The sequence below is a fragment of the Nicotiana tabacum genome, chromosome 16, assembly GCF_000715075.1.
Source record: "Nicotiana tabacum cultivar K326 chromosome 16, ASM71507v2, whole genome shotgun sequence".
In the NCBI taxonomy this organism is placed as follows: Eukaryota; Viridiplantae; Streptophyta; class Magnoliopsida; order Solanales; family Solanaceae; genus Nicotiana; species Nicotiana tabacum.
The window spans coordinates 130,374,940-130,399,799 of record NC_134095.1 but is presented as its reverse complement, the minus strand read 5'-3'; the positions used below and the strand labels follow the sequence as shown (position 1 = coordinate 130,399,799).

Below are 24,860 nucleotides of genomic sequence, written 5' to 3'. Positions count from 1 at the left end.
CTAAGCCTTCGCGGCTGCGGTTGATTTCTTGTGGTTCGCGGTGGAGCTCCGCGGTCGCAGTCTTTTTTATGCGGTCTGCGGAGAGGGTCTGAGAGGAGTATATTTAAACGGACCTTTCAGTTATTTTCCACTTTTCAAAAATCCTAAAACATAAGAGGCGATTTTTCAAACAACGTTTCTTCTCCAAATCAATTGTAAGTCATTTTTAACTAGTTTTCTTCAATCATTAACATCTTTTAACATGATTTCAACTTCAAATCAATGATTTTCATGGGAGGAAATTGGGTGTTTTGGATAGAACCTAGGTTTTTCAAAAATTGGGAATTTGGACCTCGATTTGAGGTCTGATTTCAAAACAAATTATATATTTGAGTTCTTGGGGGAATGGGTGATCGGGTTTTGACCATAAGGGCCCGGGGGCAATTTTTGACTTTTGGAAAAATCTTTATAAAACCTATTTTCACGCATTAGAATTGATTCATTTAGCATTTATTGATATCGTTAAGTAAATTGTGGCTAGATACAAGCGAGTTGGAGGTGGAAATAAGAGGTAAAGCAGTAGTTGAGGCTTGAACTGTGTTCGTCGCATCTAGGTAAGTGTTTCGTCTAACCTTAGCTTGAGGGATTAGGAGTTGTGTCCTATTTGCTATTTGCTTCTTGTCGAGTATAACGTATAGGCATGGTGAGAGTATCTATACGTTGGTGTCAAGCATGACCGTGAGTCTTATATTATGATTTTCATGATTTCGTTGTATTATTCATGTCTTAGTGAAGATTTCTAATTGTTGTATAAGTTTGTGGAGAGAATTGTGACCTATGAACATTGAGGAGCGTTGGCACAAGTTGTATAAGCGAAATTGTGAAAGTATAAGTGGCAATTGAACTTGTAGAGCATTGGCTCGAGTTGTGAAATGAGTTATGAAAGTATAAGTGATAATCGAACCTGTAGAGCATTGGCTCGAGTTTTGAAGTGAATTGTGAAGTAAAATTGAGAAAGAGAAGAGATCATATGTTGACACCCTTGCCGGGCTATTGTTGAATTATTTGTTGTTCCCTTGCCGAGATTTAATCGTTTAACTGTTGTTCTCTTGTCGGGATCTCTATTACTATTTTTTTTATTCCCTTGCCCCTTTGCTTGTGATTGTTGTTTGGGTGAGGAAGAGTGTTAAAGCAGGAAGGGTGATGCCGTGCATTGTTTGTTATTGTACGGAAAGAGTGTAAAGCACGGAGGGTGATGACATGCCATACGACGAACCATTCCGTGCCGATTCTATTGATTATATGTTGAGGAAAGAGAGTAAAAGCACGAAGGGTGATGTCGTGCACATTTTGATTATATGATTGTTTTTGTGAGGACGAGAGTAAAAGCACGAAGTGTGATGCCGTGCACATTTTTGTTATATAACTGCTTTGGCGAGGTTGAGAGTAAAAGCACGAAGGGTGATGCCATGCAATTGTTGATTTCTGTTTCTTTGTTGATATTCTAGTTATGTCATTTCTTTCCTTACTTGATGTCTTTCTATTCGGAACTATTCAGTCCACCCGGAGACCCAAGATAGACCTGCAGGCGTCCGCAGGCCCTGGCGTCTCCCTCTACCTCTATTTCCTGTTTTATTTCCTTTTGTTCAGAAACAGTATATTGTATTTCTTCAGACCTTGTATGTAGAAATTCTTAGAGAGTCTGTGACACTGTGACACCAGATTTTGGGGTATTGAGGTTTTAAAAGTTATAATAGACGTAGCCTTAAGTTATATAATTGTTGACTTCCGTTTTATTTCTTAAAATTCCGCTTTTATTATATTGTCGCCTTGTGTTTGTTAAATAGAAGCAATATGAAAGTGTAGTAGGTAGTTAAGGTTTGGCTTGCCTAACTCTCATTAGTAGGCGCCATCATGACTCCCGAGGGTGGAAAATTCGGATCGTGACCCATATATATAGTTTACTTAATCTATAAGAGTGCTAAAACTTGTATCCTTATTCTAGTCATGTTTTAGTAATCATATCAGGCATCCCAACACGACAAATACTAACTAGTCTAGTGGTTCTCTTTTCCAGTTTGTTCTGCTTTATTGTACAAAAATATTGTAGGAGTAATATTTGATTGAAAGGTAAAGACGTCACTTGATTTTATTTCTAAAGTACTTCATTTACGTGATCGATTACATAATACAATTATATTTTATTCCTATTTAGTGAGACAAAGAATATACACAACTCTTATTAAAAATAAATTTCTTATCTTATACACGTGTAAGGCAAGTACTAAGATTTCACTTATTATATTGACTAATTAGATGAATATTGAGTAAAATTAACTTATATAATTTATAAGACTAAGCTCGAGTATAGTATGTAAATATTTGTTGAGAAATGAAAATTTTAATTACCAAAAAAAAAAAATTATAAGCTTACTCAAAAATACTCTTATTTATTTTTGCCTGATTTATTGGGTTAGTATCATAATTGATTGGATTAAAAGTAATAAAATATAGGACTAAATTTAAAATAGTAATAGACGACTAAAATAAGAATTTTTTTAAGTACATGACTAAAATGAAAATAAATAAATCATAAAAAATAGACTAATGCATTATTGAGTCTTGACACAACAAAATAGTATTCTTGGAACAAAGAAAAAGATAATGTAAGAAAAAACCTACGACAAAAATTAAAAAAAGAAAGTCACATAAATACACAAAAATGTACGATAATTAAATGAAAAATCAAATAGTAATTGGTTCAGTCGATTTGGTAAAATCTTATTTGATTTTGAAATTTCAAATTTTAGAAATTTTTACATAGTTCAAATAAGGAAACACTTAATAATTAAAATTTTAGTGTATTTCAAAGTCCTAAAAATTAGGAAAAATAATTAAATGACAATTCTATCCAATGTAAAATATGATTTTAAAGGGTAAAAAGGCGAACGACATTTCGCTAAGGGGCTTCGTGGCTTTTAATATAGTATATATATATATATATATATATATATATATATATATATATATATATATATATATATATATATATATATATATATATATATCACACACAGACACTTCACTGTAATACTATAACGTATATATAACTTGTTATAGTATATGTTAGTGTGTGTATAATATATAACACACACACTTCGTGCTACTTTAACTACATATATAACATGTTATAGTACATGATATTGTATTCATTATTTGTATTGTAACAGAGTTAATGAATTACATTCATTCATCACTGGGTTATAAGTCGATGAATCAATTATAACATATTAATTGATATAAGTCTATATATACACACGCTTCGTGTACTACTTTAACTACATATATAGCATGTTAGAGTATATTTTAGTGTATTCCTCTCTTGTATTACAAAAGTGTTAACGGATTACATTTATATTATTTAGTGTCACGACCCGGATTTCCCACCATCGGGTGTCGTGATGGCGCCTACTATCGGAGCTAAGCAAGCCAAATATATAAAACATTTTTCCTGCTTTCTTCCAAACAATATAATAAACGAGACAAAATTTAAGCGGAAGACTTTAAATCTAAAGTAACTGAGAACCAAAAGTGCGGAAGTTTGAACCAAAATGCTACCCAGAGTCTGGTGTCACTAGCTCACGGACTACTACAGAATACTACAATCAATGTCTGAAAGGAAAATACATCATGTTTGTCTGATACAAGATAAACAAACGAAAAACATGGAAAAGGGACTTCGGCCTGCGAACGCCAGCTAGGCTACCTCGAGAGTCCCTAGACTGAAGATAGCTCCCAGAAGTCCTACTACTGCGGTCCGTAAGCTGCTCCCTGATCTGTGCACCAAAAATGCACAGAGTGTAGCATCAGCACAACCGACCCCATGTGCTGGTAAGTGCCTGGCCTAACCCCGGCGAAGTAGTGACGAGGCTAGACAGTACCTACCACAGTTAACCTGTACAGATATATATACAACAAGTGCAAGAAAACAATAACAAGATAATACGAAGTAAAACTAGGAGGGGACATGCTATCGGGGAGTAACAGATAAAAATGAAATATCGGAAATAAATAGAAGAAACACGATCCCATAATATCATATATAAGTGGACGGCGTGCCACACGATCCCATAATATCATATATAAGTGGACGGCGTGCCACACGATCCCATAATATCATATATAAGTGGACGGCGTGCCACACGATCCCATAATATCATATATAAGTGGACGGCGTGCCACACGATCCCATAATATCATATATAAGTGGACGGCGTGCCACACGATCCCATAATATCATATATAAGTGGACGGCGTGCCACACGATCCCATAATATCATATATAAGTGGACGGCGTGCCACACGATCCCATAATATCATATATAAGTGGACGGCGTGCCACACGATCCCATAATATCATATATAAGTGGACGGCGTGCCACACGATCCCATAATATCATATATAAGTGGACGGCGTGCCACACGATCCCATAATATCATATATAAGTGGACGGCGTGCCACACGATCCCATAATATCATATATAAGTGGACGGCGTGCCACACGATCCCATAATATCATATATAATTGGACGGCGTGCCACACGATCCCATAATATCATATATAAGTGGACGGCGTGCCACACGATCCCATAATATCAATCAATACCTTTAACCCGGCAAGGGTACAGCTAACAGCCCAAAATATCCCGACAAGGGAGAATAAATATATCAGTCTACACATCCCGGCAAGGGAGTATTCACAACACATTCTCCTTTTAAATCATTATTCCTCAACCGTTCACATTATATGAAACTTATCAAATAAACAAGGAGCTTGTGTCACATTATTCGAATTAAAAGCAATCAAGACTCACGGTCATGCTAGACTCCGGTGCATAGATAACTGTCACCATGCCTATACACCGTACTCCACATTAGCAAGTAGCAAATATCATCCTAATCCTATTCCCTCAAGCCAAAGTTAGAACAAACACTTACCTCAAATGCTCCAAACTCAACTCACGCTTCTAGTATAGCTTTACCTCTTGATTCCACCACCAATCCGCTCGGATCTAGTCATAAGTTACTTAATCACATTAATAACTACTAAATGAATCATCCCCAATGCATGAAAATAGATTTTTCAAGGTTTTTTCCAAAAAGGTCAAAAATACCCCCGGACCCACGTGGTCGAAACTCTAGGTTCGGACCAAAACCCGGTTACCCATTCCCCCACGAATCCAAATATATGATTTGTTTTTAAATCGGACCCTAAATTGAGGTCCAACTTCTCAATTTGTAGAAAACCTAGATTCTACCCAAAACACCCAATTTTCCCCATGAAAATCTTTGATTTGAAGTTGAAATTATGTTAAAAGATGTTAAGGAATAAAGAAATTAAGTTAGAAATCACTTACCAATCGTTTTGGAGAAAAAAAGTTGTTTGGAAAATCGCCTCTTAGGTTTTGGGTTTTTGAAAAGTGAAAAATGACTGAGATTTTCCGAACTTGTATACCTTTCTGAGGACCTGGCGCGGACCGCACAAGAATGTGTTGCGGCCGCGCCGAGTGGGAGAAAAGTGGGGCTTCTCTGAACCCTTCCAGCGCGGACCGCACTGTTTTGGTGCGCGGCCGTGCTAGCTAACCTGAAACCCTAGCCCTAAGACTCAGCCACGCGGACCGCACAAAAATGCATCGCGGCCGCGGCTCCAGCGCGGACCGCGCGGAAATGACCGCGGCCGCGCTGGTGTCTGCAACACCTGAACCTGCATTTTCTTAAGTCCAAGACCTCCCGGGCCCCATTCAAAACTCACCCGAGCCCTCGGGGCTCCAAACCAAACATGCACACAACCTTAAAAACATCTTACGGACTTACTCGTGCGATCAAATCGCCAAAATAACATTATATACATAGGATCAAGCCTCAAACACATGATTTTCTTTTCTTCAACTTTCATAACTCAAATTCTCCATTTTTAGTCCGAAACACGTCATATGACGTCCGTTTTTAGCCAAACTTTACAGATAGTGCTTAACACATATTTGAGACTTGTACCGGGCGTCGGAACCAAAATACGAGCCCGATACCTATATTTTCTAACTCCTTTTCATTTCAAATTTTCATATCAAATTTTAGAAAACAATTTCTTTCAAAAATTTATTTCTCGGGCTTGGGACCTCAGAATTTGATTCTGGGCACACGCCCAAGTCCCATATTTTTCTACGAACCCTCCGGGACCATCGAATCACAGGTCCGGGTCCGTTTACCCAAAATGTTGGCCGAAGTCAACATTATGCATATTAATACCAAAATTCATCAAATGTTTCACATAATTCACATATTCTAACATAAAAACTTTCCGGTTACGCGCCCGAACTACGCACGCCAATCGAGGCAACTAAAAGCGAGGTTTTCAAGGCCTCGGGAGCACGGAACAAGGAAGAATTACGGTGATGACCCCTTGGGTCGCCACATTTAGATAGTAGATACAAAAGTCATTTTTAATTTTGACCAATGTTGACCTGAAAAGAGACCAACTTTGGTCGCTAATTCTCCAGAAATTAAAATTAGCGACCAAAGTTGGTCGCTAAATTTAAATCAGATTTATTTATATTTTATATAATATTTAAAATAATAATATAATTATTAAACGTTAGAACTGAGTCCCAGATTAGCGACCAAAGTTAGTCTCTATCTGCTTTCCCTTTCGTAAGCGACCAACTTTGATCGCTAATTTTGAATTATATTTATTTATATTTTATAATTTTTTTAAAATAATATTATAATTATTAAAATTTTATAACTGGGTTCAGATTAGCGACCAAAGTTGGTCTTTATCTGCTTCCCCTTTCGTAAGCGACCAACTTTGGTCTCTAATTTTAAATTATATTTATTTATATTTTATATTTTTTTAAATAATAATATAATTATTAAAATTTTATAACTGGGTCCCACTTTAACGACCAAAGTTGATCGCTAATTTCAGTATTTCTTTGACCAAGTAAGTCTAACTAGTCCGATCAATATTTTGACCACATTATCAACCAAAAAGAGATCAACCTTGGTCGCTAATGTATTTAGAATAATTATTTAATTATTTTCTCCAATTTAGCGACCAACTTTGGTCGTTTTTCTTGACAGACCAATTTTGGTCGCCAAATTTTGGTTGCTTTTTTCTGGATTTCTAGTAGTGGTGGCCCCATGGTATCTGCATAAATCGATTTTAGATCTAAATTCATTATCTTTAACTAAGATTAATCCCTTATTATTTTATTTAATTAGTTTAACCAATGATTTATATTTTTTGGTCAAACAACTATGAGAATACTTTTTATTTGAACATGGTTTTACTATTTCTAATTTTTATTTGCCATATTAATGTCAATATCGTATTTTTTTATATAATAATTTCATTACTTTAATACTTTATTTGGATGATTGCTGTAAAAATGGGAAAAAATTTCAGGCAATTTAATACTTCATTTGTATATTCATTTTTGTAAATAAATAAATAAATATCAACTTATAAGCTCAAAATCGAAAATTCAAAATATCCAAATCAATTAATCCAAAACCAAACTAAAAAAATTTGATCCAATCCGAACTTATTTGGATTGGATTTGGATTTCATTTTATCAATCCGAAAACTGACAATCCAAATCGAAATTTCATATGCAATCCAAACTGTCCAAACGCCCCCTATTTATAACTGCTTTATTTTTTCCAAATACTTTTTTATTAAGTGAGATAATACAAAATATATATTACTTTTTCTTTTTCAGACAATTTAACACGAATACTTTATTTGTATATTCATTTTGTAAAAAAAATAAATATTAATTTATAAGCTCAAAACCGACAATTCAAAATATCCAAACCGATTAATCTGAAACCAAACTTAAAAAGTCAATCGAATCCAAACTTATCTGGATTGGATTTGGATTGTCATTTCATCAATCTGAAAACTGACAATCCAAACTGAAATTTCATATGCAATCTGAATTGCCCAAACGCGCCTATTTATAACTGCTTTATTTTTTCCAAATACTTTTTTATTAAGTGCGATAATACAGAATATATATATTACTTTTTCTTTTTCAGTTTATATGAACTTCTATGTTTTTGATAGTTAATTTTGACTAATATTTCAAGCTAACTTGAGTCAATATATAAAAGTTAAAATTTAAATATTTAAAATTATACGAAAATTATTATAAGTTGCAATTCTTCTCATGTGAATATGATAAAAAAATATTTTTCAATAATGTTGATCAAAGTTTGCATAGTTTAAATCTCGCGATGAAAGAAAGACTGAGATTTGTGAAAATTTTCTCTTGTTGTTTTATTCACACTAATATGTTCTTCATATACAACCTTGATAGATACAAAGAATGTAAATAATATATTCCTATACACTTGTCCTATCTCCTATTGGCTAATTGTGTAACTAACTTAACAAAGAATTATTCTTTACAATGTGAGCATGTGCTTACTCATGTGTAGAAACTTCCAAAATTCCTTCATCAGCTGTATCAAATGAATGGCTCAGATTTCCCTTCTCCTTTCAATCCAGCGGTCAACATTAAATCTTAGGATTATAATATCAAAGGCTAATATGCTGAAACGTCACATAATCAAAATCTTCAGACATAAGTCCAAAGCTTTCTTTGGAAATTCCGAAACTTTATGCTTTCTTCTTCACTGCATCTTCTTCTTATTTCTTCTTTTTCTTCTCCCTTGTATCTTCATCATCCATTAAATTACCATGGGGTTCTATTCTACAACATCCCCCTTCAAGGTGGAGGGGAGAGAATGGACCCCCAGCTTTCACAAAATACTCTGATGAGAACCCCCAAATAAGGGTTTGGTAAATAAATCGGCGAGTTGAGATTCCGATGGAACAAAAGAAAGAGATATCAAACCAGAGAGAAATTGTTGACGAACAAAGTGGCAATCCAGTTCCACATGTTTGGTTCGTTCATGAAAGACGGGGTTCCGAGCTATATGAATGGCGGCTTAACTATTAGAGTGAAGAGGCACGAGCAAAGTAGGGTGGACTGTGAGATCTCCCAAAAGGCGAACAAGCCAAGTGATTTCTACCGTGACTCGACACATTGAACGATATTCAATTTCGGCGGATGACAAAGAAATGGAAGCTTGTTTCTTGGATTTCCAGGAAATAGGTGCATCGCCGAGGGTAATGAAGAACCCACTTACTGATCGTCTAGAATCACGACATGTTGCCTAATCAGCATCGCAAAAGGCCATTAAATCAAAAGAAGGGTGTGAAGATAATAAAATGCCTTGTGAGGGATCTGTGCAAAGGTATCTTAATACTCGTTGAACAACAGAAAAATGAGAAATACAAGGTCTTTGCATGTATTGACTTAGAGATAAAACAACAAAGGAGAGATCAGGTCTGGTGTTCGTCAGATAGTTGAGTTTACCAACTAAATGGCGATAAAGGCTTGGGTCATCCAAAGGTGGTCACGAATCTGCCTGAAGCTTAGTGGAAAGGTCAAGTGGTGAAGAAATCTGAGCTCATGTACAATTGAACTCCTATAGTAATTCTAAGGTAAATTTCCTTTGGCTGATGATGAACCCCTATTTTTCTCTGAGTATTTCCATGCCTAGAAAATAGCGGCCTAAGTATTTCACCTTAAATTCTGAATTAAGAAAGTCAGTAATATGATGTATCTCTGTTGCATCATCCCCTATGAGTAGGATATCATCTACATATACTGCTAGGGTAGAAATGTGACGACCCGGCCGGTTGTCTTAAGAATTAATGCCCCGATTCCCTATTAACTTCCTTTCCCAAGTTTATTTTTGCTATTTTTATTTGCCGGGATATTCGGTTTTAAGTTTCGGAGAGTTTTGGGACACTTAGTCCCTAAATGAGAGCTTAAGTGTTGGAGAGTTGATCATAGCCGGAGCAGTGTGAAGACGGCCTCAGAATGGAAATCAGATAGTTCTGTTAGCTCCGTTAGGTGATTTCGGGCTTAGGGGTGTGTTCGAATTGTGTTTTGGAGGTCCGTAGCTAATTTAGGCTTGAAATGTCGAAAGTTGAATTTTTGAAGTTTTCTGGTTCGATAGTGAGATTTTGATCCGAGGGTCGGAATGGAATTGCGAGAGTTGCAATAGTTCCGCTATGTAGTGTGCAAAATTTCAGGTCATTCAGAGGTGGTTTGTTGGGTTTTTGATCAAAAGCATGATTCGGAAGATTTTGGAAAACTTAGGCTTGAATCCGATGTGTTTTGGTTGAATTGATGTTGTTTGAGGTGGTTTGAAGATTTGTACAAGTTTGAATAAGGTTTTAGGATATGTTGGTGCCTTGGTTTAGGTCCTGGGGGCCTCAGGTGTGTTTTGGATGCTCAACGGATCATTTTAAGTTGTTAAAAAGTTGCAGATTTTGTTCAGCTGTTGCAGAGGAATTTTACCCTTCGTGTTCACGAGTGGACCCTCGCATTCGCGAAGAGTCATTTGAGGAAGGAAAATATTAAGCCTTCGCGTTCGTAATGGTAAATCCGCGTTCGCGAAGGGCTGGATACTTGTGAACCGCGTTCACGACTGAGCTTCGCGTTCGCAAAGGAGGAAATTTGGCCCAGTAGAATTTACTCATCGCGATGAGAGGAACGCGTTCGCGAAGGTTAGACGGGTAAAGCATTGCCTTCGCGAGGGCCTTGTCGTGTTCGCATAAGAGAACTTTTGGTCAACATCATTTTTGTGCTTCGCGAACGCGAGGCTTTGACAGCGTTCGCGAAGAAGGAATTAAATGCCTAGGCAAAATGTTTTAAAAGGTTTATTTCGCGAATTTTAGCCTAGGTTCCTCCATTGTTAGGCGATTTTGAAGTTTTTGAAGAGGGATTCAAGAGGAATCACTTGGAGGTAACATTTTTGACTTCATAACTCGTTTTTATGTGATTAAAGACCTAATTAGTGGTATGAAATTTGGGAAAATGGGTAATTAGGGCTTGAGCTTAAGAGGTCTTTAAATGAGGATTTGAGGGGTCATTTGGACTCCGATTCCAGTGTTCTTGTTATGTATAGACTCGTGAGAGTACGTGGTTTCTGAAAATATAAATTTCACCTGATTCCGAGACGTGGGCCCGAGAGGCGTTTTGGTCATTTTACATTATTTTGCGTATTAGAGTTTAATTGTAGAATCTGTTACTTGAAGTGTTATTTACATTATGCAATTGAATTGAATAAATTTGGTCCATTTGGAGTCAAGTACTCGTGGCAAGAGCGTGGTTTCGGATTGATTATTAAGCCGGTTCGAGGTAAGTGGCTTGTCTAACCTTGTGTGGGGGACTTTCCCCTTAGGATTAGTATTGTGATAGTTGAAATGCCTTGTAAGTGAGGTGGCGAGTGCATACTCGTGCTAATTGTTGAAAATACGGTTTTCATTAAGTAACTTTAATTGTATTTTTCCTTTCTATTTATGTTACTTGCACCTTTAAACCTGTTGTTAGTTAGAGAAGCATGTCTAATTGACTTAATTGCTTTATTTGCTTTAACTACCTTATTTGTATTACATGAAGCTGCTAGGTTAGAATTGTCTGTATTACCTTGTTATGAAGTTGAGTTTATTTGAGTATTCCATGTGCCATTGTTGTGTGTTTTACTTTGGGACTACGGGACGACATCCTGGGAGATCCCCTGTACACATTTACGATTTGAGATGAAGTGTGGGATACTGAGAGATCCTCGGGATACCAAGAGATCCCTAGCATATATTGAGGATACCAAGAGATCCTCGGGATACCAGGAGATCCCTATCATACATTGAGGATACCAAGAGATCCTCGGGATACTAAGATATCCCTATCATACATTGAGGATACCAAGAGATCCCTAGCATATATTGAGGATACCAAGAGATCCCTAGCATATATTGAGGATACCGAGAGATCCTCGGGATACCAAGAGATCCCTAGCATATATTGAGGATACCGAGAGATCCTCGGGATACCTAGAGATCCCTGGTATATATTGAGGGTACTAAGAGATCCTTGGGATATAGTGAGATCCCCGGTTACTTCCTTGTGGTTTGCCTTCATCTCTGGTTTGCCTTCATCTCTTATTTCCGTTATTGTACTCTTATTATCCTATATAGATTCTTACTATAGATTCTCAATTGCACTACTTATCTTATCCTATCATCTTTATATTTTATTTAACCTCAGTCGGGCCCTGACCTTCCTCATCACTACCCAACCGAGGTTAGGCTTGGCACTTACTGAGTACCGTTGTGGTGTACTCATGCCCCTTCTACACATGTTTTTCATGTGCAGATCCAGGTACTACTACTCAGGCCTATCATCCTTAAGGAGGCGACTGCTCTAGAGACTTCGAGGTACATCTGCTGCGTCCGCAGACCGAGAAGTCCCTTTCTATTCCTGTTTTTAGTATTTAGCCCTTTTGTATTTTTCTGTTCTTATTAGACATTCCGGAGTTAGAGCTATGTAGTATTGATCTCAGCTTGTGATTCGTGGGTTTCTGGGTCTTGGAGTTACGTATTGGTATTGAGAGTTAAATATGGTGTATGCCGAGTGGCACAATTAAACACTATTATTACTTTATTCCTGTTTTAAATTGTTTTACTTCCGCAAATTTTGGTTTTTCTTCCGCAATTTAGGCTTACCTAGTCGTAGAGACTAGGTGCCATCACGATGGTTCACGGAAGGCGAACCGGGGTCGTGACAAGAAACAAGACCTCCATTCACTTTGTAGAACAGAGAATAGTCATTGAGGGAACTAGAATAGCCTTTAAAACTCAAAGCACCTGCAAGTCTGGCATACCATTGCCTGGATGTCTGTTTTAGCCCATAAAGAGATTTCTTCAATAAACAAACTTGATTTGGCTTAGGTGGAAGAACACCCGCAGGGAATTTCATATAAACCTCTTCCTGCAATTCCCTATGGAGGAATGCATTATTCACATCAAGTTGTGACACTCCCCAACCTTTCTTCACAGCTACAGTCAAAAGACACCTTATGGTTGTCATCTTCACCACTAGTGAAAAAGTTTCAAAATAGTTAATTCCTTCCTTTTGAATGTCTCCCCTGACTACTAGCTGAGCTTTCGATCTTTCCACGGTCTCATCTTAGTGATGCTTGACCTTGTAAACCCACTTATAGGGTAAGGCTTTCTTCCTTGTAGGTAAATCTACCACATCCCAAGTGTGGTTTAATTGTAATGCTGCAATTTCTGCTTCCATAGTTGCTTTCCTCCAGGGTGAATGGAAGCTTGGGCATAGCTGCTAGGTTCAAATATGTTAGAAAGTGAGTGAACAAGATATTGATTGGTGGCAGAAAGAGCCCCAAAAGAGAAGACAGTAGGTGTAGGAGGCTGTGTGAAACAAGAACCAGTGAGATCAAAAAGGATATGGCATTACACACATAGTCCTTCAAATAGGTAGGTCTTTCAGATATTCTATCAAATTTCCTGATAGGTGGTGGTGGTGTAGGAATCACATTTCTGGACATTGGTTGAATAGGTGAATAAGAAGGAGTATAAGACTCTTCTGGGATTGGTGAATTGTCAAGTTCAAGATGAAGTGGAGAGTGTGGAATTCTGAGTGAGATAGGGCTAGAAATAGGTGTAGAAACTATGTCAAAATTAGGAGAATGTGGTGAGGAAACTAGAAGTAGATTGTGTGAAGGAGAATTAGGAGTAGGAAATGAAGGTGAGGTGTCACGACCCTAAATCCGGACCCGGTCATGATGGCGTCTATCGTGGAACAAGGCCAACCAGCACAAACCCCCAATACCAATTAACAGTTATTTAGTTCCTAATTAATTCATTAATAAGTGATAAATACCAAAATAAAGTAAAATAGAACAAGTGCGGAAACAAGCACAGCCCGACATCGGGGTGTCACCAGTCATGAGCATCTAAACATCCATCTAAGAGTAGGAAAAGACTACATAGTCTACTACAAATCCAGTACAAATGAAAATAAGGATATGAAGGAGAAACACTGGGCTGCAAATGCCGAGAAACTACCTAGTGAACTCCAAACAGTCTGCTGGAAGCAATCAACCCTCGCTAGCAGTACCCGAGGCTCCTAAATCTGCACACAGAGTGCAAGGAGTAATGTGAGTATGCCAACTCAGTGAGTAATAAAAGTAAAAGCAGCTGAGAGATAAGAAAACACGAAAAAATACAGCAAAATGCTACAAAGAGGCAGTATAAAAATCAAACAAGGCAATAATAAGTAAAAGCTCGTAGAAAACACCTTAGTTCAGTAAAAATATCCTTAAAACATCTTTTAACAGTTAAACGAGTGAATGAAAAGAAGTGAGAAAAGATAAACACATAAAATCAGCCCCTCGGGCTAAAATACCAACAGAATCAGCCCCTCGGGCTATCTCACAATCACTCGTATCAGCCCCTCGGGCAATAACATGGAACAACATCAACCCCTTAGGCTAAATCACATCACACACTGGGTACTCGCGCTCACTGAAGGTATACAAACTCCGGGATGGGCCCCTTACGGCCCAAGCACAATAACAAGCCATCCTGTGGCATAATCAAACAGGCTCTTGGCCTCATATCAAGCCACCTTGTGGCATACAACTCAGGCCGTTGGCCGCATAATCATGAATCAGTACGATACCGCTGCGGTGCACAGCTCGATCCTATAATAACCTCACAACACAGGTCCTCGGCCCTACTCAGTCAGAAATCTCTAAACAAAAGCCACTCGACCACAGTAAAATATGATGCTCAGCTCAAAATGTCTTTTAAGATGTCAAAACAGAGTAAACATGGCTAAGTTTATAAAAATAGTAGAATCTAGCATGACTGAGTACAAATATAAAGTCAAAACAGTGAGGAATAGTAGTAAAAATCCCCTAATGGTCCAAAATAGTTGGCACGAGGCCCAAATATGGCATTCAGCCCAAAACATGATAATACTTTCCAAAACACAATGATATCAAACAAGTTTTAATCAAATACTCGACTTAACAATCGTACGGGACGGACTAAATCATAATCCCCAATGGTGCACGACCGCACGCTCGTTATCTAGCATGTGCGTCACCTCAAAATAGCACAACGATTTGAAATCAGGAGTTTCATACCCTCAGGACAACATGTACAATCATTACTCACCTCTAACCGGTCCAAACTCTAGTCCGCGATGCCTTTGCCTCTCGAATCGACCTCTGATGCTCCAAATCTAACCAAAATCAGTACATAACCATCAAAATATGCTAAGGGAACAAAGCCCACTCAAAAAAATCAAATTATAACACAAATTACGAAATTAACCAAACCCGACCCCCGATCCCACATCTCTAAATTCGATAAAAATTACACCAGTAAACTCCTTATCCTCCCACGAGTTCATCCATATCAAAAGTACCAAAATCCGACCACAAATGACCCCTCAAACCCTTACTCAAAGGTCTCCAATCTCAAGCCCTAGTTTCTTCAATATTTACCCACCAATTTCCATAAATTTCAAGCCTAATCAATGAAATAACACCATAGGAACGAGTTTTACGATCAACAATCTTACCTCAATGAAGTTCCCTCTGATCCCCTCTTCAAAATCTCCCAATAAGCTCCAAAGTCGATTTAAAATGGTGAAGAAAAGCTAAAAATAACGAACGATGAAATATATACCTTCTGACCCAGGGATTCCGCACCTGCGGTCCTTCTTCCGCTTCTGCGGTCTTGCCTACCGCACCTGCAGTTTTCACTTAAAGGCCCAATGTCACATCTGCGATCAATTACTTGGCGCAGGTGCGCTCAGCACTCCGCATCTGTGGATCCTGCCCTTCGCGTCCTTGACCATATCTGCGGTCCTTTCTATGCATTTGTGGCATCGCACCTGCGGTCCCCAATACACAGGTGCGGAAACAACAGGAGCAGAAAATTCTGCAACTTTTCCAAAACTCCAAACTCTCCGTCAACCATCTGAATCCATCCCGAGGCCCTTGGTACCTCAACCAAATATGCCAACATATCCCATAACCTCATTCAAACTTGTTCCAACCTTCAGAACGCTCAAAACAACATCAAAACACCAAAATTGCATCGGATTCAAGCCTAAGAACTAATATCCAAAAACTTTCAAATTCCGCTTCCGATCAAAAAGTCTATCAAACCACGTCTGAATGACCTGAAATTTTGCACACACATCCCAAATGACACGACGGACCTATTTCAACTTCCAGAATTCCATTCCGACCCCTATATCAAAATTTCACCTACCAACCGAAAAATGCCAAAATTCCAATTTCGCCAATTCATGCCTAAATCTACTTCGGATATCTAAAACACATTCCGATCATGCTACTAAGTCCCAAATCACCTCCCGAAGCTATCCGAACCATTGAAATTCACATCTGAGCCCTTTTTTATACAAGTCTACATTCGGTTGACTTTTCCAACTTAAGCTTACTAAAAAGAGACTAAGTGTCTCAAACCTTACCAAAACCTTTCCGAACCCGAGCCAACCAACCCGATAATATATAATACCGCTGAATAAGACAATAAGAAGTAAAAATGGGGAAAACAGAGCGGTAACACATGAAATGACCGGCCGGGTCGTTACATGAGGTATAGTTTGGTGCCATATCTGGTACATGGGTATGGTTAGTGGAGTCAAAACAAGGTAGAAAGTAGGTATTGGAATGTGGTGAATGAAAAGGAAAGAAATCTTCATGGAATTTGATGTCCCTGGAAATAAACAATCTTTTTGTCTCTTTGTCCATTACTTTGTAGCCTTTTTGACCTTGTGCATAGTCTAAGAAGATACAAGCCTTAGCTCTTGGTTCAAACTTTCCTCTATTTTGAGATAGAGTTGAGACATAACATAAACATCCAAAACTTTTGAGAACCTCATATGTAGGTTCCTTCCCAAACAAAACTGCATAAGGTGTCTTCCCTTTCAACACTTTGGAAGGGAACCTGTTGATTAAAAATATTGTAGTTAAAACACATTCTCCCCAACATTGGAGAGGAACCTTTGACTGAAACAGTAAACCTCTTGCAATTTCCAGAAGATGTCTATGTTTCCTCTCAACTATCCCATTCTGTTGAGGTGTGGCTACACAAAATGTTTCATGAAGAATCCCCTGTTCCTGAAAAAAATTAGATTCCTGTGTTCCCTTTCCCAATTCCCAAGAATTGTCTGATCTTACTCTCCTTACTTTATTGTTAAACTGCCTCTCTACCATGTAGAGAAAAGAATTCAGGACTGGAAAAGTATTGCACTTGGTACTTAGTAAAAAGGTCCAAGTGGCCCTACTAAAATCATCAACTATGGTCAAGAAAGTAATTGTAACCATTGTATGTAGTAGTCTTAAAAGGTCCCCAAGTATCTATATGAATGAGATCAAATGGAGATTTAGTCCTGATTTGGCTAATGGGAAAATGGAGCCTAGTTTGCCTTACCTTAGCACAAATTTCACACACATCATTAAAATTTGAAGGAAAATGAACAAAACTGAGTTTCTTCATTACTGAAAAAGGAAAATGCCCCAACCTGACATGCCATTAAATTACATCTGAAACAACATTAGCAAAGACTGGAATAGAAAAAGAGCTTTTACTAGGTACTAGACTGGAATCACTTCCTTTTGGGATGGAAATTATATTTTGACTAAATTGAATTCTAGACTCTAAACTTCTAGGCTTGAGTAGATATAATCCATCTCTTACTTCACCAAAAACTTGTCCCCTCCTTATTACAGGGACTTGCAATAGACATTGACTAGAAGTAAGATTGATGATGCATTTGAATTGAGTGCATAACTTATGAACAAATAGCAAGTTATACTTAAAAGATGGAACATAGAGTACTCTTTCTAGAACTATATCAGGTTGAATGCAAACTTGTCCTATGTGTGTGACAAAGAGCTGAAAAGAGTTAGGCAAACTTATATGTAAAGGAACATGCAAAGGTGACAGAGTTAGGAAAGATTTGGAATCAAAACACATATGTTTAGAGGCATCTGAATCAATGATCCAGGTTTTAGTATTAAAAACAACAATACATGTCCCTGAGTATTTAAGAATAATACCAGCAACAACATTGGCACTAATCTCTGAGTTTCCACTCCCTATTCTTCCAACTTTACCTGTTTGATTAAGTTTGCCAGTTTAGAGACCTCTTCTTTACTGAAAAACGGAGTTTGATTGTTTGAATTTCCTCCATTATGTTCATCAGAGTTTCCATCTCCCTGCTAATCTGCTATTGTAGCATTTACTTTTATTGTTCCTTGAAAATTTCCGCCCTTAGTAAATTGGAATTCATCAGGGAATCCTATAGCGTATAGAAATCAACCCTCACGTATCCTATTTTTGAGCAATGGCTGCAACTAACATTGGGGTTGAATTTGGACTTCCTTGGCTTGGATTTATACTGTGTGTTAGCTGACTTTTATTGCGGGTTCCACCATTTCCGTGTTTGGTTGTTTTTCTGTGAAAACTTATTTTGTGTGCCTACCATTAAAGAAGCCCCATCAATAGGATACTGTGGGCTCATGTAAATCTCCCTTTGACTTTCATCTTGTAGCAACAATGAGTAAGTTTGATCCATGCTAGGTGTAGGACTAAGCATGAGTATGTTTCCCCTTGCTTGTGTATAAGCATCATTCAACCCCATTAAGAATTGAATGACCCTCTGATCTTCCATGAATTTAGCCATCTTCCTTCTACCATCACAGTTACATGCACAAGTGCATCCTAATTGTGAGTTAACAGAGTCCAACTCACCCCAAAGTCTCTTAAGTGTGGTAAAATAAGCTGATATGCTGTTGCTTCCTTGGATTGTCTTTGAAATTTCCTTCTGCATATGGTACAGTTTGGCTCCACTCGACTGACCAAATCTGTGTTCCAGGCTGCTCCAAAAGTCCTTAGGTGTTCTTGAGTAAATGACACTGTCATCTATCTCTTTTGTCAAAGAGTTCAGCAACCAAGAGGTGACCATGTCATTGCATCTACTCCACAGTGGGTAATCCTTGTCATCCAATTTTGGTTCAACACAAGATCCATTGATGAAGCCAAGTTTATTTTTGGTTGAGATTGCAATGAAGACAGATCTTTTCCATCCTGGGAATCCTCTACCATCAAATGGTGAGCTTACCAAAGCCATCCCTAGAGTATCAGAAGAATGCAAATGAAGAGGGTGATTGGAATCATTTGTTACTCCAATGCTTGTTGATCCAGAAACTGTAATATCAGTTGCAGCTTCTGTTCCAGGCATGATTCAATGCACAGATGAAGGTAGAGCTGATTTGGGAAGATTGATAGGAATATGAGAAAATTGTGAATGGATCGAGCTAAATCTGCTCTGATACCATAAAAGAAAGACTGAGATTTGTGAAAATTTTCTCTTGTTGCTTTATTCACAGCAATTTGTTCTTTATATACAGCCCTATGTTATAGGTACATAGAATGTGAACAATATATTCCTATACACTTGTCCTATCTCCTATTGGCTAATTGTATAACTAACTTAACAAAGAATTATTCTTTACAATGTGAGCATGTGCTTACTCACGTGTAGAAGCTTCCAAAATTCCTTCATCAGCTGTATCAAATGAATGGCTCAGATTTCCCTTCTCCTTTCAATCCAGCGGTCAACATTAAATCTTAGGATTATAATATCAAAGGCTAATATGCTGAAACGTCACATAATCAAAATCTTCAGACATAAGTCCAAAGCTTTCTTTGGAAATTCCGAAACTTTATGCTTTCTTCTTCACTGCATCTTCTTCTTATTTCTTCTTTTTCTTCTCCCTTGTATCTTCATCATCCATTAAATTGTCATGGGGGTTATGTTCTTCAACACGTGAAGAGGAAAAGTTTACATAAACTCGGACGGAGTAAGTATAACATGAAAAATTAATTCAAAAAATAACTTAGACTATTATAAGGTATAGAGAATGACAAATATTAAAATAATTGACTGTACTGCCTTTGATAAATTAATCACTTTGACAAATTAAGTTTGTTTAAATTTTTTGATATTTAAAAAAATAAGTATTTATTATGTTCTTATAAGTTCACTCTTACATTTCTAACTCATAAAGTATTAATAAAGTGAGATATTTAAGAGAAAGAGATAAATACAATTTAAATAAGTACTCGTATTAATAATGTTATTCAAAAAAATTCATTAACAAGTCACAAAAGTGTTAAAAGACAGTTAATATGAATTGATTGCACACTGAACTTTCTTACTTTATCATAATTAGATAATATATATATTTTTAAAATTATAAATTAATTCTATAAACCTACGACCAAAAATCAAGAGCGGGATTTACATTATAAAAAATTTACAATTTCAGATGTGATTTTCAGAATTTGTAACTTCAAAAACTTTATTTGATATTCCAAAAACTAAATAAAATATCGAAAATTAGATTATATTTAAAATTGGTATATAATTTACAAAGAAAAGAAGTAAAACTTAAAAAGGCAAGAAAAAGAAAATGATTCGAAGTGGGTGGGAATATCGAGGAGATATCTCGCGGGAAGCACCGCCTACATGATACATTAAAAAACCCAATAACTTATCACTTTATATTCCTTTTTCTTTTTTCTTTTTTGCACCATTGCAGATCTCGCCTCTCCGTACACGGATTTTCTCTCTCTTTCCTTTTTTATTTATTTAAAAACAATAAAATATTGTACATTTGATATGATATTTTTCTCTGTCCTCTGTATAAAACTCATACAACCCCCCTCTTTGTTAACCTTCTTTACTCCTCTCTTAAAACTGACCGTTTCTTCTCTCTCTCTCTCTCTCTCTCTCTCTCTCTCTCTCTCTCATACATTTTCCCCCTTTATTTCTTCTCTGTTCCTTTATTTGAATCCTCCTCGTCAAATAACCAATACTCTTTCGTACAGCTCCTTAGGTAAACATCTCTCTATCTCTCTTCTTCCTGTAGATTGATTACGTTTTGCTTATGTTGTTGCGATTTCACACTTCTTTTTTGTCTTGGAAAAAATTGCTTTGCGTGGAAAAAATTGCTTTGAGTGTAATTTTTATAAGTTATAGCACGTAAATACTATTAGACAACTCGATTTTTTGTTCTATAGTGTAGATCTGTGTAAGAAACTAGGAAGTATCGGATTTTTTTGCCAATTAATATATAGATGTAATTTATAGGCGAAGTGTTTGTCTGCAGTAGATTCGTATTGAGCTGGAAATCTAGTCGTTTGTCTAAATATAAAAAGCTAAGTTTTTACAATTTTTTTATATGATTTGAAGCTATTTTTTAGATCCATGTTTCCCTATATTTTTTGTTCTTTTTTTCCCCAGTGACTTCTCAGTTGTTTCAACGCAGAGTTAAATCGCCGGTTAATATCGGCCTTACTCTTTCTCTGAAATGTTATTTTTCGACTCTAATATACATATACAGTGGAGTAGTATATTTGACAAATATTTAAAATTCATATGAAGCTGGAAATTTACGCGTTTTTGTAGTTGATTTGCATAGTTGTATCAATTTGTCGCATGATTCATAGGTTTTAAATTTGTAGATCCACGATTCCCTAAATTTCTGTTATTTATTTTTCCGGCCGTCTCTGGCTGTCTCAACGGAAAGGGTCAAAATCTCCACCCTGTGATTTTTTTGGGAAGATTTGACCAGATCTATAAAATTTTTAACTTAATTATTCAAGGAAATTAATTTGTATTAGTTTTATTTCCTTTATGTCACTGTTATTTTCGGATCTGTGAAGTAAAATCTTCATTTGTCGTGCAGGCGTTGTTTAAATAAATTTTGTCTGGAAAAAATGAATCACTGTGCCATTCAACAAAGTAATTTTGCCGCTTGTGAAGAGATGATGATGCGCTCCTACTCCTCAATTTCCGATAAGAAGGACGCCGTTATTTGCCCTAAGCCCCGCCGTCTCGGCGGCGGCCCTATGAGACCTCTCAGATGGCATCAGCAAGACTTTTGTGATTCAAGATCTGGAGCTGATTTATTGGATATCATCCTCACAAAGGTAGGTTTATCACTTCAATTTGTTCAGTACTTTTTTTTTTGGGTTACAGTAATCCTAGTATGTGTATGTGGAATCCATTGGTTTGAAAAGCGAAAATTAAATATTAAATAAAATAAAAAGGAGCGTATTTGTGGACCTATGGAAAAGGATTATATGTCCAAGTCCAAGTGTGTGGGCACCATGTTCTTGTCGGTGCTAGTTGTCGAATGTGAATCTCATGTTATGCTTTTCATCGAGTGGCTTTGAAGCAATGGACATGTCATGATTGATTCACTTTCTATTTTTGGTCTTCATCCATTTAGAATCAGTAAAAATCAAACTGAATTTAGATTAATTATATAATATGTTTATGGTACTTTAACCTTTTGCCTTTACATCCATGGAGTTACTTGGTTAGTGCGAATTGATATAATGGACCTTAGTTTATTTGGGATTGAGGCGCGTTATATATGCATGGTCTGTGTCACAAGTTCTTTAGATTCATCTGCTGATATTTGGTGTTGAAAATTTTACAGGGTGGTGGAGTTGATCAACCAGCAGCACAAGTAGCCTCGTCGCCTCCATTTTTTTGTGGGTCGCCGCCGAGCAGAGTATCTAACCCTTTAATTCAAGATGCACGATTTGGGGATGAAAAGGCCACCCCAGTTTCGCCACGGGCAATACCAATTCCCTCCGGATTGACTTCGTCCCCATCGTCTTCCGCCAGGAAAGGCGGCGGATGTGTGAGCAGGGCGAATTTTGGCCACAATCCGGCTGTGAGAGTTGAGGGTTTCGATTGCCTTGACAGGGATCGTCGCAATTGCAGCATCCCTGCTTTGGCTTAAGAAAAAACCTTAATACCAGTCCAATACTGAGAAAAGTACATAGAGGAAACTTGAAGTTACACGAACGAGTCATCAACTTTTGTTTTTAACTAGCGGCAGCAGAAGAGTTTGAAGATTTTCGTCGACTGAGAAACTGAAGAAAGATCCTTTTGGCCAGTGTAAATATGTCCAAAGGGTCTATGTAAGTAAATTGTAATATAGTGTCTTTGTCTCTGTAAGTAAATTAGAGTCGTTATTAACAAAGTAATTAGAGGCGAATTAGGAGTAATTTAATGAGTTTTTTTAAGTGAGGTGGTCCTGACCCTCTTGAAATGATGTATGTGCTTGGGTCGTGAATGTCAATACGAGGGCCGTAATCGAAGTGATTTTGTAAAGAGAAGGAAATATTAGGTGCGGAGTGGAATCAGTTCACTTTGTAAATAAATGTAAGATATATAAAAATTGTTTACGGCTTTGATTCTTGCGTTGCATCATTGCGTGTGGTGCATCTATATCCATCACTTTCCTCTCGTTGCAATTCAATATTGTGGTATGACTATGATTGATGCTTTCACGCCCCCACGTGACTATGGTGGCATATCGTTGCAATTCAAGGCGTATCACTCAATTTCACAGTCCCACCCAACTGATATGTCACTTTTTCTTTTTCATCCTTTCCTTCCTCAATTGGAAATATTACTGCATTACTCCCTCAGGGAGTATTTTTTTGGTTTAAAGGGATTGATTATATTAACAAACTAAATGGTTAAAATAGTTACATCAGAGGGGAAATTTGCATCCACTGAAGAATCCGGAAATTGTGCTATAGTATCTAGGCTATCACTGTTACATTCCAAAATGGTTCTAGGAGATTCCTTAGTTAAACCAACTCCCTTTTTTAAAAATCTTAATATTGGATAAGATCGGCCAGTGAGATGATAAGAGAAGGTTCATCATTGAGAAAGAGCTCGGATCACCAACTAAGGCTCTTACAAGTTCAGACTTCAGAGATACAGAGGTAAAGTTACAGGGAGAACTAAGACGTTCTCGTGTGATTTGAATTTTTGAAGTTATAAAATTATGTAGTAATAGAGTTCAAGCATCTTAGAATATTAAAAAGCAAAAGATAATGCCATATAAATTGAAATGAATGGAGTGAAGTAGTTAACCAAAAAAAGTGTGTTGGGGCCTTTGGAGAAAGTTTGGGTTTAAAAATGATGAAATAAGACTAAACTGCAAAGGTTAATTTCATCTTGATGCTAAAATGATATGCCACCTTCCTAAGTTTTTTCAATATCAAATTTTTATTTTACAATTGTTTTCACTTAATTTAAGAACCTCTAAAAATATGAGTACCATTGCTCTTAGTAAAATTTTTCTTTTATCTTTATATGTAGAATAATTTTGTCCTGCTCCAAATAAATTGCCTCCACTAATCTGTTGCCTCTGTCCTAAAAGAGTAAATCTCGAAAAACAAAACTCGAAATTCTTCCGCTAGTTCTTTTCACTTTTTGGTATTTACCCAAATGAAAATATATGAATCAAACCCTCGAACAAAGGGTAGTTCGGAAGATTTGCACAGTGTGTGTACGCGGAAATTCTAACGAACACAAAAGGCAAATGGGGTGGAAATGGTTGCGGAATCGGAATACTGGATTTGGTTTTGTGCGTTACAACTAAGACAATATTAATTTGACCATTCATTCAATGCATAAAGAATTTGGCAGTTCCAACACTGTGAAGACAGCGTCACAGCAACACTATAGACGGGTTCAAGTTTCAGCACTAACTCCCGTCTATTTTAAATGCTATTTAAGTTTTTGGCATACCATCAAAAAAATAATTTTATACCATTGGTTCTAAGGTTTATTTAACTAAATTACTCTTTAAATCTCCTCAAATTTTCCTTGATTTCTATTCTTACTGTTCAAATCATATATTGGAGTATTGATAGATATGAAAAGAATAATTAATGTGTTTTTCCAAAACAACACTTATTTTAGACCAAATTTAAACTAAAACGATATTTAAGATAGACGGAAGTAGTATTACTTATATAGATATCAAGACTCCCACTGTTTCTTTGTGA

At 36.9% G+C, this 24,860-nt stretch overlaps 2 protein-coding genes across 2 annotated transcripts; one reads left to right on the top strand and one right to left on the bottom strand.

Annotated features, from left to right (window-relative positions):
* Positions 1–18,387: 18,387 nt before the first annotated feature.
* Positions 18,388–19,212, bottom strand: LOC142170410 (uncharacterized). The gene has a single exon (XM_075232314.1). It carries the CDS (start codon positions 19,210–19,212, stop codon positions 18,388–18,390), a length of 825 nt encoding a protein of 274 aa, XP_075088415.1.
* A 1,432-nt stretch (positions 19,213–20,644) lies between these two features.
* Positions 20,645–23,247, top strand: LOC107762383 (uncharacterized). The gene is made up of 3 exons (XM_016580741.2): positions 20,645–20,872; positions 21,725–21,968; positions 22,484–23,247. The coding sequence occupies exons 2-3, from the start codon at positions 21,756–21,758 to the stop codon at positions 22,790–22,792; spliced, it is 522 nt and encodes a 173-aa protein (XP_016436227.1). The 5' UTR covers positions 20,645–20,872; positions 21,725–21,755; the 3' UTR covers positions 22,793–23,247.
* The last annotated feature ends 1,613 nt before the right edge of the window (positions 23,248–24,860 follow it).